Raw genomic sequence first — 15,295 nt, 5'->3', positions numbered from 1 at the left:
CCCCTACAAACTCTCAAGAACCCGCACATCGCTCATAGAATCAAAGGGTATCACACTCGTCTTAGTATCACTCCTCAATGCCCACTGCAACGTCTTTTCCAGAATCCGACGTCCCGTATGTTCAAGCTGTAACCTATATCACACAAAAGAACATTAGCCTTCTCATTCTCTTCTTCCTCAATCCGAGAAAAACATGAGAAATCACTGAAATAGGGGATAAGACATACCAATGACCCGCCCCCTTAACAACAACAACCTGACTTCCCCTAACCAAAAACTCCCTCGCACCATCCAGCGCAAGCCGCTGATCAAATGCCAAATCCCTCTGTCCCAACATGAGCGTCGCAGGCGCTTTCAGCGCACCCTTAGGTGCCGTGTTCGCCAGCGTACCCGCATTCGAACTCGAGGAATGCATGGGGTTCGAAGCGATGTTGTATAGCGCCGCTGTCGTTTCCAGGCTCTTCTCCCAAGACCCGAAAAATAGATCTTCACGGTATATCCTGATTTTCTCTGACATGCCGCGGTCTGTGAGGCGGGCGTGCAGGGAAGGCGGGTAGGAAGTTCCCTCGGAGGTTTTGGTACGGAGTTGTTGTGAGTTGGGACCGGTGGAAGTAGCCATTGCTTCTGCGACTTCGAGGGGGTCCATTGGGGTGGATGTTATGGGTTTTGAGCTGTGTTTGGCGGGTTTGGAGGAGGGTTGGTGGGGCTTGCCGAGTGTGTGGAGGAGACGGAGGAACCAGTAGTTTCCAAAAGTAGCGAACCCGGTACTGAAAGGGCGGGGGAGGTGGAAGATGAAGATGTAGAAGGAGTGTTTGAATTGACTGGCGATAGGGCGGAGGGCGTTGAGGCCGTTCTTGAGGAGGCGTGTGTTGCGCGGTGAGGAAACCCAGGTGTGTAGCATTTGTTTTGCGAGCTGGATTCGGTGGTGGACGTTGGAGGCTTGATGTCCGGGTATCAGGCCGCCGGTTATGATCCAGTGGTCTGCTAGGACGTGGGCTTCTGCTGCGAGACGGGCGCCGATGATGGAACCCCAGTCGTGTGTTACGGCTACGGTTTTGCTGCCGTCTTGTAGATACTGTTCTCGTATGCTAATCATGAATTCGCTGATTGCTTCGAGCATGTCGTTTGCTCCGTATGTGGGAAGGGTGTCTGAGCCACCGTAGCCGAGGAGATCGACGGCAACGAGAATGGTGTCTTGTTGTAGCGAGGGGGATTGGAGGAGGTGTCGCCATATGATGTAGGAATCGGGGAAACCTGAGTGTATGTATCCTTAGCTTCTCTTCTTCCGTCTCTTTACAGAAGATATCCAGAGGTCTCTTCAAATACAATCCACATACCATGTATAAAAATCGCGAGATTCTTAACTTTCTCTGATGACTGATCCCCCTCATGTACAACATAATGTATCCTCACTCCCTTGCTCGTGTCAAAAAATTTATGTTTGAACCCCGGCAGCGGCTCGCGATCCAAACTCCAGAATCGCTCCTGTGCAGCAGCCAATTCGCGCTTCTCGGCAGCGCTGTCTCTTGCCCACAGCGCCCCATTCTTGAATACCGCTACCGTATAGATTTGCGCCAGACTTGCCAGTCCAAACGTAAACTTGAACCCGCTCCATGCCAGATTTCCCAGCTGCTCCGACATTTTTCACTCTGACTGCGCAGAAATCCCGGAATCGAGGGGGTGCTCGTGAGCTATAGGTTTCGTCGTCGCAAGATCAAGAAAAGCGAAGAGGGGGGGGGTATCTATGCCAAATCGCCAGCAGCAGCAGTAGTAGTAGTAGTAGTAGGGTATACGCTCGTCTCTCATTCGGCAAGTAAAAAGTATTCGTAAAAGGGCGAAACAAAGAAAGAGCGAAGGGGGAGAGGAAAAAAGAGAAAGAGCACTCGTCCATCAAAACACACAACCCATCGTGTGCCCCTCCCCCACAATCCCCAGCCGCAGCACCCAACCAAACCAACCAACCAACCCAACCCTATCTAACCCACCCCCCTTTCTCATACGCAGATCAAAATAGGAAATCAGGGTAAAAGAGCAGCGATCCAGCTAATCTGGAACAGTAGCTCCCTTTTTTCCAACGATGATCTTACTGTTCTGTTTTGTCTCCCACGTTCGCTCTGTCGTCACAGAGTCACGAGTCACACCCCCACCCGCGATACCAGCGCATCTCAGGGCCCAATGAGTGGGAGAGGCGTTTAGTTTTCGCGTTTGGTTGTTAGCGTGCAATATAATGATTGTCTAGGGATGGGGTATGACGATGGTGGCCATAGCTTTTTGATTGGGGGTATGGATCTGTAGATCTTGTCTTATGTAGTATTTTGTGCAATTGGGGGTAAGGTTGTGCTGTGGATAAAGATGTTTTGCCGCGGTAATTGGGCAGATTGGGAAGGTGGCTTTGAAGGGCTGCTTGAGGGGTGAGTGTGGCACGTGATATACGCTGTTGGAGGGTGTTTCTCGTTGAGGGTATGGCAAAGCGTATCTGTGGTATGAATGAATACAAAGTTGGCAATTTCACCGTAATGACTACAGGTAAAGCCGTGTGTATTCATGTGAAATAAATCCAACACGTATGTACATACGCATTTAGAGTTCCAGTCTGGCTGTGGCAGCCAACCACAATACGCCTTCATTCCCTCATCGTGACATCGCAATGTCGGGTATCATAAATTCTCGCCCCCCAGTCTTTCCCCAGAGTCTCACAACCAAACAAGCGCATCTATCCCCTGCAATCCCCCAACTCATTGTTTCTTCCCCTTAACTCTCTCCATAACCCTCAACTCAGCACTCCGCTGTAACCTTAAGTCCTCCAACTCTCTCTCTACTGCCTTATTCTTCTCCACAACCTCTTTCCTCTTCTCCATGCGCTCCTTGACCTCTTCCATCTTACTCCTCACCACATCTTCCACTACCCTCTCCAGCTGCCCCGCATCCTCGATACCGTGTTCCCGTATGAATCGATCTGCAAACTCCTGGATCGTATGCGGCGAGGGTCCTGGCCCGCCGGTATGATATCCGTTCTTATGGGTGAGATATAGACCGGGTATTGCAGAGTTGTGAGTGCGGAGATGCGAGGAGAGCGGTATGGGTAGTTGTGATGCGGAGATTGTAGGGATGTCTTGGGAGGGTTTCCGTGGTGAGGGAGCGGATGGTGGATTGAGAATGACATCCATGAGGCTGTTTTCGAAGGTTTCGTCGTAGCGCACGGTCGAAGGAGAGAAGTCGACCATTGGTGAAGTGAGTTCGGGTTCGTCGCGTGGTGTGAGCGGCGCGTTGCTCATTATTGTATCTTCGTTACTCATGATGTATGCACTTTCTGGTTCGCAGTGGGTTCGCGACACGTGAATTCTGGTGGGATACGTTATGCGACCAGTCGGGTATGGTGGAAGTGGTGGGAATGATGATGAGCGCAGTTGCGATGGAGACGTTGAAGTATCATGACTAAGCCTTGACTTCCTGCACGCGCCTCCGCAGTTACTACGACTTCGATTTCCTACCAACCAAGAACTTCACAATCCAACTTTTCGAACATCGCTATATCGTAATCATGGCCGATAAACTCCGCGCACAGCAACAGCTCGAAGCGCTCCAAGCGCGGTATATTGGTATCGGCAGTGCAGACACTACGAAACACGAATGGACGTCCAACATTGCGCGCGACTCGCTGTCGAGCTACGTCGGACATCCGCCTCTTCTGCAGTACATGAGCATCGGACTGGGGCAACCACGCGAGAAGACGAGACTACAATTGTTGGAAAGAATGGTTAGGCCTGTTGGGCCGCCGCCCGAGGTGAGTAGAGCATGAGAAAGGGATTTGCTCAAGTGCAAATGCTAACAGGGGCACAGCAACAAGACTGAGGCCGGATTGTATTCAGATGCAATGTGAAGAAATCTATCAAAAGCATTTCACTACGCAAAGAAAAGGGCAAAGGCTGCTCTTAGTACCGACACGACGGATACATGCAAGGATGGTAGTCATATGGCAACGTAGAGCCCATGAGCCGGCTACGTGGTGCTTGTTTGAACGGCTCTTAGCTGATTCTATAGACATGCTTAAATCCATAGCAAACGCCGGGAGCTGGTGATGATGGTGGTGATGGTGAGAGGCATGCAGACACCTCGACTCGAATGAAGATAGCCCGGCTACCTTCGTTAGCGGAGGCCAAATGATAGTTCATAGCCCATGTTTTGTCGTGATGTTGTTGCCTCAATCGCTCTCACTTCCACTGCCTGCATGGCCGTCATCGTCATCCTCGACGATGTCTCCAACAGCCTGGATGGCAAACTCGCCCTTTTGCAGCATGCTCTTCAGCTCCGTGTTCCGTGGGTCAACCAGCTCGACGGGCTTGAGCTTCGCCTTATTCCGTATTCTGGGATCGCATCCTGCGTCTAGGAGCATGGCGACGATGGATTGACCGTGGGGCCAGACGTCTTTTTCGAGCGAGTTGACGTAGCGTACGGCTTTGTGAAGGGGCGTATCCTGTTCCATGCGGTCGATTTCGTCAATCTCGAGGCCTTCTTGGTCGAGCAGCATGTCGATGACCTCGACTGCAGCGGCATTAGCGGGTGGGTGTCCCGAGAGGCAGCCTGGCCGGAGGATTGGCGGTACTCACAACTTCCGTAGGTGGCAGCAATGTGAAGGCAGCCGTTGCCGAGTCCATCGCGCGCGTTGTTCAGTACGTCTGCGACATAGTCGGCAGGCTTCTTGTCCGACTTTTTGGCAGCCGCATTCAGGTCGGCCAGTGTTTCCTCGAGGAGCTCAGTGTTGTTGCGTCGGCAGGCTTCCAGAACAAGTTCTCGAGGAGAGGCTCCCTGTAGGCAAGTTTTAGCAGTGATTCTGTTGGGAGTTTTGGGGCGACGGCCATGTACATACGTCGTGGTGGTCAGCCATGGTGAAGGAATCCCGTGGATGCTTGCAGTGACTGGACAAGGGCGGGTGGCTGACAGGTCGGGCACAGCACACAGCACACGGCACACGCGCGAATGTTTCGTCGACTTGTTTGGCGGGGTATTTCGGAAGTGCTAACGGAAACAAGGTGACAGGCCCCAGGGCGGTGAAGAGGGCGATGCTGTTGTTCACGGCGGCGCCCAAAAGGCTGCGATAAGACGTCGAGGCAGTAGTCAGTGAATTAGTGACATTGCCTGTCCTCTCCCCGGATCCAGTTGCATAAGCTCGCAATCTGAGACAGCCCGACACTCTCCCAAGCCCAAGTCCGCGCCGCCGCCGCCCACCACTGCCACCACCGCACAAGGCTATGGCTGATGGCTCGCCCCGCACTTTCCCTGTTTCGGCCTTAGTGCCCTAGGGTCCCGCCATAATCTTTCGAGCAAACGCATGCATCGACTCTACGTATGCCTACATATATGTCCATGTACATGTAACAGCCACAACCACACGGCCCACCATGCTGCTCTGTAAGTTGTCGCGCACGACCCCGCCTACTGGCTCTGCAGCCACAGCTAATAAAAAATTCCTCTAGTCTGCCCAACATGCAGCAACATGCTGCGCGTCTCTGCTGTCCCGCCCGGTGACCCTACCACCGAGGACTTTGTCGGCCAGAACCGCTTCGAGTGCCTCACCTGCCCCTACCACTTTGTCATCAACAAGCGCTACTACGAACGCAAGTATATGAAGAAGAAGGAAGTCGAAGATATCCTGGGAGGAAAGGGCGCGTGGGATAATGTCGACAAGACCGAAGGTATGTGGTCTACAACTTAGCCTGGAATGACCCATGTCTAACACCAGGAACAGTGCAATGTCCAAACGAAAAGTGCAGAAACCACGAGGCCTACTGGTACCAACTGCAGATTCGCAGTGCCGACGAGCCCATGACGGCTTTCTATAAGGTGGGTTGTGCTTGCACCGAGGTAGGAAGGAACCTCTTGCTAAATTTTCAAACAGTGTACCCAATGCGCCAAAGAGTGGCGAGAGTAGACTGTTGCCATTTCCAGCACACATGCATACGTTTGAGGAGTTTAGGAGCAGTCAATGTTTTGGTATACCCCGTTTGAATTTCTATAAGTGCAAAAAAGTACACCATCGTCCTTGCACAGCAGTGATGCAGTCCGATTCGCTGATCTGGCATTTCATTCAAAAGCATCACAAAGTAGCGTAAAGATTTTCAAATTATGGCGCAAGCTCGTCAATAGCCACCTGAATAAAATTGATATATAACTAGCCAAAAAAACTTCTTGAAAAAGAAAAATACGACATCACAGCGTACACTCTCCAAACCTAGCGTACCAGCACCATTCCCATCTCTCATCCTCACTTACGAATTCTTCTTTACCGTCGTCCCCTCTCTACCAATTATTCCAAACATTGGCACAACACTACCACTAATCCCCTGCACCTTGTCCCTTACACCACTGCCACCATCAGCCCCCTTGGGACTTCCCGTTGCAGGCGTATTACTCGGCCACGCCCACAGCGTATCAAAATCAATCTGCTCGTCTAACCCGCTTTCCTCACTATGCAAGCTAGGTACCCGCGTCGCTTCCAGTGCCGAGAAATCCAGCATCGTGGATAGCGAGGGCGCCCCCAAAGTCAGCGATGCAGATGGCGTGGCCATGTTGAGAGACGGCGGTCTGTGGATCGGGGATAGATGAACTGAGAATTCCGGTTCAGGTGGGTTGAGTGTGTTTTCTCGCGTCTGGCCAGCGACTGAGACAGGGACTGTGGGTTGGACGGGCAGGTGCATGACTTGGGGCTGAGGAGGTGTTTGGACTTGGCCTGGTACTTGCTTGAGGAGCGGTCGGTCATTGAGAGGTGTTGTGTGCAGGCCGGGATAGATGTGTATGGGGACTTGGTGGAGTCGGGGTGTGCCGTCCAGGGAATTTGTTGGCTGGACCAGACCAGTTACGTTTGGGTTCGGCTGCTGCTGTGCTTGTTGCTGCTGTGGTACCTGTGCACCGTACAGCTGTGATGCTATGCTCGGCAGTGTTGAGTTGCTTGTGTGACTGTCTTTCCGCCGTAGACGCTGTTGCGTGACTACGTCTCTGAAGGAGCTGAGAATGTACACAAGTCTGACTGCCTGTTGATCGCTTTCGGCACAGTAATTCATGACGTTGATGGCGTTGACCACACAGTTCTCTGTTGCATCGATTTGGTAGAGACCGGCAAAGTCGCTGGCGAGAATAACAAGTGTAGCTGCGAAAAGGAAGTAAATGACGGCAGGATTACGACGGGACAAGTAGCCCGCTTCAAAAGCGTTTTGGATCAGAAGGATAGTGTGCACAGAGGCAATCACACACGCCTCGCTGAACCGTTCCATACGAACAAAGGGCCGAGGCCCCCTATTTCCTGGGTGCTCTACCTGGCGCTGCGTCTCCTTGTTGAGAATGTACAACAGGAATGGCCGAGTCAGCAGAATGATGGAGTGACAGTAAAACAGATTGACGTGCAGAATAGCTACGCCCTGACTGGGCGATGCGGTGGCAGCCTGTCGCCACTGTAGAATGGGTGTCAATGCCCGTGGCCATTTCTTGCAAATATCAGAAATCTCCTGTGCAAGCCGAGTGCTGATTTTGCGTCTTTGGTAGACCTTGCGTAAGATGATACCAATTACCTTGCAGCTCCGCACAGCAGCCTCCAATGCTGCAGACCCTGTTTCGTTGTAGTCGTACACTGTCTTTGGAGTAAAAGTCCAGGACTGGTTGTAGTCACCATCAGAAGGTTGGAGCGTGTCACCAGAGCAGTCGTCCTCAGATATAGCAGTTGGGCGACCCAAGGAGCATGACAAGAGACGGTCGATGACAAAAATGGATCGCCACAGATCCTTGCGCTGAACTTGCTCTTCCGGGCTGAATATCACCATGGTCTCTTCTCTGTGGAGACCCAGTGCAAGAGCGGATCGCGCTGCCATGCCAAGCAGGGCGAAAGCAGTATTTCGCTTTGTCTTGGCCAACATGTAGACTGACATGAGTAGCAAAGCTTGAACAGACCAAAAGTCCTGATCCTCTAGTCCAGTCATAGGATCGTTAAGGTTCTTAGCGTTCAGATAGAATGCTTCTGCTCGGTCGAGATGCTCGCTCCGCAGCTTGTCGATGATGAGAGCTTCTGGACTACCAGACAGCGGCGTTGCCATTGTCAAACCAATGGCAAACACAAGATAGAGCAAGCATAGCCATGACGAACTCACAGAGAGCGGATCCGAATAGCATTGTTCCAAACTTTTGAAGAAGTGGTCACGGTTAAAGACTTGCAACAAGCCATGGGTATTGATGAAGAAGGCCTCTACCAGAACCCGGGCCGTCTGCTCATCAGGTAGGAGATAGGTGTGCTGGTATCCAAGTGGAAGCGAGTACTGACCCTCTACTATCTTATGTCGGCGAGGATCGGTAGTGAATGGAGAAGGTCCGGCTACCGTCTCAACCATCATCCGAAGGAGCTGGAGGAAAGATAAGGTAGCTGCGTCGCCGATATACAGTACCCGACCAGTAGGGTCCTGTAGCATCCTACTCTGACTCGGAAACTCAGCGACATCGTCTCCACCATCATGCGAAGTGGTGTCCTGTGACACTGTCGGTCGACTGCCGTCACTGCCATGATTCGCTGGCGGTTGAGGTATGGCAGCAGAGTTCGCAGCAGGGGACGGATAAGAAGCCTCCTGATTCGAGCTTACTGCATGGGACACGAGGGGTGGCTGTTGAGGAGCGGTAGATGTCCGTCGGTGCAGGGTCAGTGGTGAGGGCTGTGCCTGTCCATTGGTGGGTGTGTTTGCCGACGAATTACCATTTATGCTATAAGTGAGAGAGACCAGTTAGTATTGAGATGAACTGAATCAAAATATCCACCAAGAGTATCTCTCATGGATCACTTTTGTGTACATGCAAATACCATGCATGCTTGACAACTACTGCCGCCTGATTGAGAGAAAGGTAAGTACATACACGGGGCTTTGGGCGTTGCTAGTAGTTTCAACTACGCGCTTCTTCGCGGGTGGCCTGTCTTCGCTTGGAGAGTTTGGGTCTCGGTCCGTGTATATGCATGTGAATTTGCGCTGACCAATTTTAGCATATTGATGCGTGAATAAGCTGAAGGCTTACCTTGTCACAAGTATTGCAAGGTTGGAGACCGTTACACTTTTGGATGGTTAGCTTTGGTCCTATTGATTGGAGGGCTTGACGGAGCTGCTGTAATAATGGAGGGGCAGGACTAGACTAGGACGTCTAGGTTAGACATGTGCACCAAAAGGGCTACTCTTGCGTGCATGCCCCCGGAGCATTGCACAGGCTAATGACATGTTCCGAGTCTACTCGTACAAATATCCGGCTCCGCTGTGTTTGAGCGTGGCCAAATCAACCCGTTGGGTGATATGCCGTGAGGCGGGTGCACCAAGGTTCTGCGCTGAGGAGTGGCAGCATGCAAGATGAAGCCTCTGTGAAGTAGCCGTCTTGGAGTGTGATGAAAGTGCACAACTCGCCTTTTGTTTTCTGCGCTTGCAGCTCTCACATGCCTGTGCAGTGCGCTGCCGCTGATCTACACAATACCGTGTTAGCACCGCTACGGCAGCCACACCGACACACGCGAAACGGACCTGGTGGAACCTTTGGGCGCGTCATCCTGTAAAGGCTATGTACGTATGCGCCTCGGCTGGGGTCGGTGGTTCGTCACGTGCAGCGGCGTTGAGTGCTCAATGCTGATGGGGACATTGCCGACGCGACGGAACGATGAAGTGTGATCGGAAGATGCACTCGCTCGAGGTGAGAACGGTAAGGAGAGCACCCCGGGACTCGCACCCCCACCGCCGAATGCAACGGCGACGCAGAAGGGGCCCCACAGTTTCGAGTCGAGCGACTGGCGCGCGAGCCGGCGATGACGGGACAACAGAGACGGTCCTGCGGATGTTTTATGGATGCAATGCCCATGGGGTCGTCCCTAAGCATTACGCAAAGCTTGGGCCAGCACCTTTCCGGAAGTCGGGTAGCGCAGCACGTCTGCCGATCGTCACAGAAACCGTGTTCCTACATGCTGGGCCAGTCCGCCTTCGGCATCACGCCGTCCACATGCACGCCGTGGTTGGTAGACCATGCTCATAGCCATGGCTTACTAGGACCAGCCTCGATATGCAGCCAGACAGTGCTTTCAACGGCTCTGCCGTTGCCAATCTTGGCATCTCGGTCCGCCCGTCAACGGCTCCCATGGCTTGCTCTTAAGCCGCCACTGCCGTCACTTGGCCTGGCAGAGTACACGTCTGGATACCATCACCATCATCATGGCACCTTTCCTAGGAACAGAACAGGACCAAAGCAACGAGTCCACCCAAGCAAACGCCTTGCTTTTGGGTGCAAGAACAGCCCTGGCCCAACTTCTAACAAAGGCCAAAGACAACCTCCCTCAAGAGTCACTCCAGCATATTACCAATGTCAAGTTCTCCACCGCCAATACGGGCTCTCCGTACTTCCCAAGTCCATTGAAGCAGACTGAAGCAATTTCGGCCCTCAAGGCTGTCGAGGCAGGCGTTGCGTCTACTATAGCTGATCTTCACAATGATCAAAAAGATCGCCACATTGCAGTCGATCTTGAAAGAGCAACAGCTTTTCTCTTCTCCACCTACCTCACCACTGTAGGAGGCCTTGACAAGTCGAATCCCAAAGTGAAAAAGTTACTCAAGGGTAAGCATTGACAATCCAGACGCTCATGTCAGTCACCTGACCAAGACAGACACCGACCTTCTTCAAGCCCAATCTATTCTCTACCGCAGGCTGTCTGCAAATCTCTATGAGACCAAGAGACCAGGAGAGTACTTTCATCTGCATGGCTCCCTCGAGGCAACCAAGGCACTGAACATAGTTGGTCTGGAAGGCTTCCGACCTGACCTGACCGATTACCACGAGTGCATCAAAGTAATTGAGCATCATGTCCAACAATTTACGGTAGAAGAGCTAGAAGAAAAGAATCGGGCGATCAAGCAAGCGGGTGTGACCTGCCTAAAATGGGATGCCTTCCGAACTACTGAACATGGCCAAGCACTGATGCAGGAGCCGCCCTGGAAAGTAGAACCTCTGGAAACCGACACGCCACCAACTCCACTACCCTTCCGATCCTCACATGCACCAAAGCCGCAGATCCTCTCTGGTATCCGTGTTCTTGAGCTTTGCCGAATCATTGCCGGGCCGGCAATGGGCCGTGGTCTTGCCGAGTATGGTGCAGAAGTTATTAAAGTTACATCGCCGAACCTGTCCGATGTGCCTTTCTTCCAGGTGGATGCTAACATTGGAAAACATACAACCGACTTGAACTTGAAGGAGCCCAAGGACCGACAGATTTTTGAAGAGCTTCTACAATCTGTAGATATTGTTCTTGATGGCTATCGGCCTGGCAGCTTGAATCGTCTTGGATATGGACCACAAAAAATGGTCGAGTTGGCGAAGAAGCGTGGCAAGGGCATAGTATACATTGCTGAGAACTGCTTTGGCCACGTTGGACCATGGTCATCACGTCCAGGCTGGCAACAAATTGCAGACTGTGTTACCGGCGTAGCCTGGGCACAAGGTCAAGCAATGGGGCTGAACGAGCCCGTCGTACCGCCGTTCCCCATGAGCGACTACGGCACAGGCTGCATGGGCACCATTGCTGCCCTAGTCGGTCTCTACAGGCGGGCCAAGTTTGGTGGAAGCTACCTCGGTCTCACTTCTCTATGCCAATACGACATATTTCTGCTTCAGCTTGGTCTTTACGACGACCGCACAATGACCGAGCTCAAGAATCAACATGACAAAGAGTTCTTCGAGCTCCGACACTACGATTCAGTTGACGAGGTTGGCAAGCGGGCTCTCAAGACTATGAGGAGAACACACCCAGAGCTGTTTGAGGACCGACATATGCAGGAGTGCTTTAGCAGGGGTTTCAACGCCAATGTCAGGACTATTCGACCCGTAGTCAACATTGAAGGCTACTGGAACGGGTTCCTGCGTAGCTCGCGACCCAATGGTTTCGACAAACCTACATGGGATAATTGGAAGATTGACGAAGATTTGTTACGAGCATAATGTACTTTCCCTTCTTGTATCTAAGCGTTATTTCTGTTTTGTTCCCAGATCAGCCTCCTATTTTCCTGTAAGCATTACTGTACTACATAGTTCCTTCCTGCCAATGCCAAATGACCTTACAAATTCCCTTACATCGCACTGCATTCCCACAATATCTCTCGCCTGAGGCTTCGCCACAAGCTGCATACGTACCTCGCCAAGACGTTATATTACACAGAACCGGCATTAGCCCCACCTCTCACAACGCCCCCACCATCTAGACTTCCACCTCTTGTGTAAGCTGGTGCATCTTCCGACGGGGCAGCTACCAACTACTACAACGCATCTGCATCTACCTTACCTACATACTACTGTACATCCATACATCTATATCGCCATGACACGTGCACACGTGACATCTATACACCCCACACCCCCAAAAAGGTAAAAAAGAAGTCAAAACTCCGTAGTATCCCAATACAGTCTATCAACCCTTCGTACATATCCATCTACGTACACCAGGCACCTTTGTATACCACAACCATGCATCCAGCATTTCCACTCTCCCCCATGTTCGCGCCTCTCTCAACATTACCTCTTCTCCTTACCTACTTAGCCAAAAAAGAATCTTTATTCCCTGCTACTAACCCGAAGTTTATCCAAAGTTTACCCTTCCCACCATCATTATCATACGCACCCAGCAAATCCCCATTCCTTACCCGATACCGATCCCATGCCAGCACGCAAATGCAGGTCCGTTTTGGTTCCATTTTCTTTCTTTCTTTCTTTTTGGGGGGGAAAGGGGGAGAGAGAGAAACGATCGGACCGCGAGAATATCCGGTTAGATTTTCGGGTCCGAGAGGCGAGACGGTTGCGGCGTGGCGCGGAAGAGAACGCGACGCAGTGGGGGTGTGGGTAATCCGCCGTTTATGGCCTGTTTGTCGCATGTTGTACCTACTACCTACGTCTTAACTATATTCTATCGCTACTTTGTTTAAGGAAAAAGTTCGGTTGTTACGCGGCTTTTTTTTCTTCTTCACAGTAAGGGAAGATTTACAAGGGTTGCGGTACAAATGATTAATGGGTCTCATGGATATTTTATTCTAGGAAGGCTAGGTTGAGGGGCTTTGCTGTGTTGGGGAGTTGATATGGAGAAAAATCGGGGATTGAGGAGGTCCTGAATGGTTGGGTTGTTCGGATGGGTGAAGGTAAGCGCTGTGCAGGGGGGGCGGTGTGAGGGTGGCTTGTTTTCTTTTGGGCTGCTGTGAGGTTCCGATGCGTAATATGTGCTGGATGACGGCTTCCGGTGTTTTTTCTTGGCGTTGTTGCAGATGGGCATGGGATGGGGTGGCATGGGGGAAAGTGTAGAGTTTAGATAGGGCTGGGGTTATGTTAGTACTAGTGTTGGTGTGGTATGTAGCTTTTGCTCTTTTAGTGGAGTTCGAAAACGGGCTATTGGGATGTGATGGGCATAAGGGTTAGGGAGCATGTCGCTAGCTTGATTCATGGAGGCGCCATTTTACATGTGCCGCTGTTTTTACGACTTCAGTGCTAGTCGTCAAGGTGCCTTGTAGCGCCGAGTATTGAATAGTAATCGCTAGCAAGAATCTTCCGGTGAACACATGTAGCATTGCTGCATTGCTACTTTCATAATTGGAGCCTCAGACATCAACCCCACTCGGGCAGACAACATGACAGTATAAACGAACCACGTAGCTCTGCATCGTATCTTTTCAGATACATTTGCTTGTCTGAGTCTGTTATCTCTCATCAATATAGATGTATCTCCTTATAGCTTTCACAGCGTTGCTGTAGCATGGGGTATGCGAATATGTTAAGTAGCAGAAAGAGGAGGGGAGGAGATCTGACGGGTGTGATTCGTAGAAATGATCGTTGCACTATTTTCAGTAGTCCTGGCGTATACCGCTAGGACCTGCTGTATGAGCACTGGAGCTCGTTTACATCCTATATCTTATTCGTCGATATTTTGCTCGATAGTATAGGGTTTCGATTGCGGTGGCTATTCTGTACGTCATTTCTTGTCTCAATTTTCGGTCGTGAACTAGTTCCCTGTTATCGTATCCTGCTCGAAATTAAGAGACTGAGATATTTGCCTGCATAGTAAGCGTATCAACGTGCCCAAAAGTAACACTTCTTTTCAATACAGTGTATCTAAATTCCAAAAACAGAGATCTATTCTACTCATGCACCCAAATCATTTCCTCTCATCCCCCTTCATCACGCCTTCTCCTTCTTAAAAACCTCAATCGCCCACTTCCCAAGCTGCTCATTCTCAGCAGGTTGTATGGGGTAAAAATGTCCAATATCAACTTCCTTAACCGTACTCTTTCCCTCAGCGACCTCATAGCACTGCTCAATCAACCGTTTTCCCACACCCTTGAACTCATCCTGGTTACCCAAAATATGGTACGAGGGAATAGCAATCTTGCTCTCTAGCAGTTCCTTCTTCTCATCCTCGGAAAGTTTGGAAGTACTTAGCGCAGCAGACACGGATTGCGCAATAAACGGCGGCGGGGCACTGCCACAAATGGTGATACCAAAGCCCCAGTCGCACCAGTCTAACTCATCGACATCTTCGCCGTTCTTCTTTAGGGCCGCGACAATTTCAGCGCATTTGAGGAGGCCGGTGAGGACGCGGGTACCTTGGGAGAAGCCGATTAGGCCGACGACTTCGCCACCGGAGTCGCGGATGCGCTTTACAGTGCTGCGGACGAGCTCTTCAACTTCTGAGGGCATGATGGAGATGTGAGGGCCATCTTTAAGTTCTTTGGCCGTGTCGGGGGCGGAGAGCCAGCGTTTGTAAGGGCCGCAGCCGTCGAAGAACGGGAGGACGCCTGGACCGGCTTGGGAGGGAAAGGGGGCTGGTGAGAGTGAGTTTTTGAGTTTCTTGTATATTCGAATTTGGGGGAGAGAATCTTATATAGGCGTATGCGTTTGAAGGAAGTACCGCATGCTGCAGATATGGGGATAGGAGTTGGAAGGAATAACCATGACAGGGAATGACTGTAAGAATGGGGGATTTGGAAGTGCAAAATGCATACCGCTCAGACTTTCAATCTCAAATTCCGAACCAAGCACTCTTGTTAATCTCGCCAATTGTACAGTATGTATCATGGAATTGCTGCCTGAGCCATGGAAGGCAAGAATCTTGGGCTTCGGGTCCATCTTTTCTGCTCAGCGTCTAGTGGTGTTTTGCTTATGATTTGCTCAGCACGTCGGTTTCTTTTACTTTCAAACACCCTGTTTCCTTGGACTTGATCTTCCTTCTCTTTGTATATAAATTGCAATCAGCCCTACCCTTTTGCGC

General features: G+C 51.2%; 9 protein-coding genes across 9 annotated transcripts; 3 read left to right on the top strand and 6 right to left on the bottom strand.

The window, feature by feature from the left end:
• Positions 1-3: 3 nt before the first annotated feature.
• Positions 4-1,641, bottom strand: COCSADRAFT_98356 (uncharacterized protein; the record flags this gene model as incomplete). The annotated part of the gene is made up of 3 exons (XM_007705678.1): positions 4-133; positions 228-1,254; positions 1,338-1,641. 3 exons carry the CDS (start codon positions 1,639-1,641, stop codon positions 4-6), a joined length of 1,461 nt encoding a protein of 486 aa, XP_007703868.1.
• Positions 1,642-2,428: 787 nt separating this feature from the next.
• Positions 2,429-3,516, bottom strand: COCSADRAFT_40188 (uncharacterized protein). Its single transcript, XM_007705444.1, has one exon. It carries the CDS (start codon positions 3,294-3,296, stop codon positions 2,736-2,738), a length of 561 nt encoding a protein of 186 aa, XP_007703634.1. The 5' UTR covers positions 3,297-3,516; the 3' UTR covers positions 2,429-2,735.
• Positions 3,517-3,541: 25 nt separating this feature from the next.
• On the top strand, positions 3,542-3,852 carry COCSADRAFT_174830 (uncharacterized protein; the record flags this gene model as incomplete). The annotated part of the gene is made up of 2 exons (XM_007705677.1): positions 3,542-3,784; positions 3,841-3,852. The coding sequence occupies 2 exons, from the start codon at positions 3,542-3,544 to the stop codon at positions 3,850-3,852; spliced, it is 255 nt and encodes an 84-aa protein (XP_007703867.1).
• Positions 3,853-4,201: 349 nt separating this feature from the next.
• COCSADRAFT_98659 (uncharacterized protein) lies at positions 4,202-4,885 on the bottom strand (the record flags this gene model as incomplete). Its single annotated transcript, XM_007705676.1, has 3 exons — positions 4,202-4,542; positions 4,608-4,806; positions 4,868-4,885. The coding sequence occupies 3 exons, from the start codon at positions 4,883-4,885 to the stop codon at positions 4,202-4,204; spliced, it is 558 nt and encodes a 185-aa protein (XP_007703866.1).
• A 514-nt stretch (positions 4,886-5,399) lies between these two features.
• Positions 5,400-5,929, top strand: COCSADRAFT_163870 (uncharacterized protein; the record flags this gene model as incomplete). The annotated part of the gene is made up of 4 exons (XM_007705675.1): positions 5,400-5,409; positions 5,475-5,693; positions 5,747-5,841; positions 5,897-5,929. The coding sequence occupies 4 exons, from the start codon at positions 5,400-5,402 to the stop codon at positions 5,927-5,929; spliced, it is 357 nt and encodes a 118-aa protein (XP_007703865.1).
• A 337-nt stretch (positions 5,930-6,266) lies between these two features.
• COCSADRAFT_174827 (uncharacterized protein) lies at positions 6,267-9,558 on the bottom strand (the record flags this gene model as incomplete). The annotated part of the gene is made up of 5 exons (XM_007705674.1): positions 6,267-8,736; positions 8,887-8,996; positions 9,043-9,078; positions 9,420-9,475; positions 9,534-9,558. The coding sequence occupies 5 exons, from the start codon at positions 9,556-9,558 to the stop codon at positions 6,267-6,269; spliced, it is 2,697 nt and encodes an 898-aa protein (XP_007703864.1).
• A 509-nt stretch (positions 9,559-10,067) lies between these two features.
• COCSADRAFT_125504 (uncharacterized protein) lies at positions 10,068-12,115 on the top strand. Its single transcript, XM_007705673.1, has 2 exons — positions 10,068-10,611; positions 10,661-12,115. The coding sequence occupies exons 1-2, from the start codon at positions 10,212-10,214 to the stop codon at positions 11,986-11,988; spliced, it is 1,728 nt and encodes a 575-aa protein (XP_007703863.1). The 5' UTR covers positions 10,068-10,211; the 3' UTR covers positions 11,989-12,115.
• An 882-nt stretch (positions 12,116-12,997) lies between these two features.
• On the bottom strand, positions 12,998-13,453 carry COCSADRAFT_244167 (uncharacterized protein). The gene has a single exon (XM_007705672.1). It carries the CDS (start codon positions 13,319-13,321, stop codon positions 13,055-13,057), a length of 267 nt encoding a protein of 88 aa, XP_007703862.1. The 5' UTR covers positions 13,322-13,453; the 3' UTR covers positions 12,998-13,054.
• Positions 13,454-14,147: 694 nt separating this feature from the next.
• Positions 14,148-15,287, bottom strand: COCSADRAFT_244157 (uncharacterized protein). Its single transcript, XM_007705671.1, has 2 exons — positions 15,030-15,287; positions 14,148-14,849 (listed from the first exon to the last, which is right to left on the bottom strand). Exons 1-2 carry the CDS (start codon positions 15,151-15,153, stop codon positions 14,206-14,208), a joined length of 768 nt encoding a protein of 255 aa, XP_007703861.1. The 5' UTR covers positions 15,154-15,287; the 3' UTR covers positions 14,148-14,205.
• Positions 15,288-15,295: the final 8 nt, after the last annotated feature.

This window comes from Bipolaris sorokiniana, assembly GCF_000338995.1.
Source record: "Bipolaris sorokiniana ND90Pr unplaced genomic scaffold COCSAscaffold_14, whole genome shotgun sequence".
NCBI lineage: Eukaryota > Fungi > Ascomycota > Dothideomycetes > Pleosporales > Pleosporaceae > Bipolaris > Bipolaris sorokiniana.
The sequence above is the reverse complement of the archived record's forward strand: the minus strand, read 5'-3'. Positions and strand labels throughout refer to the sequence as shown.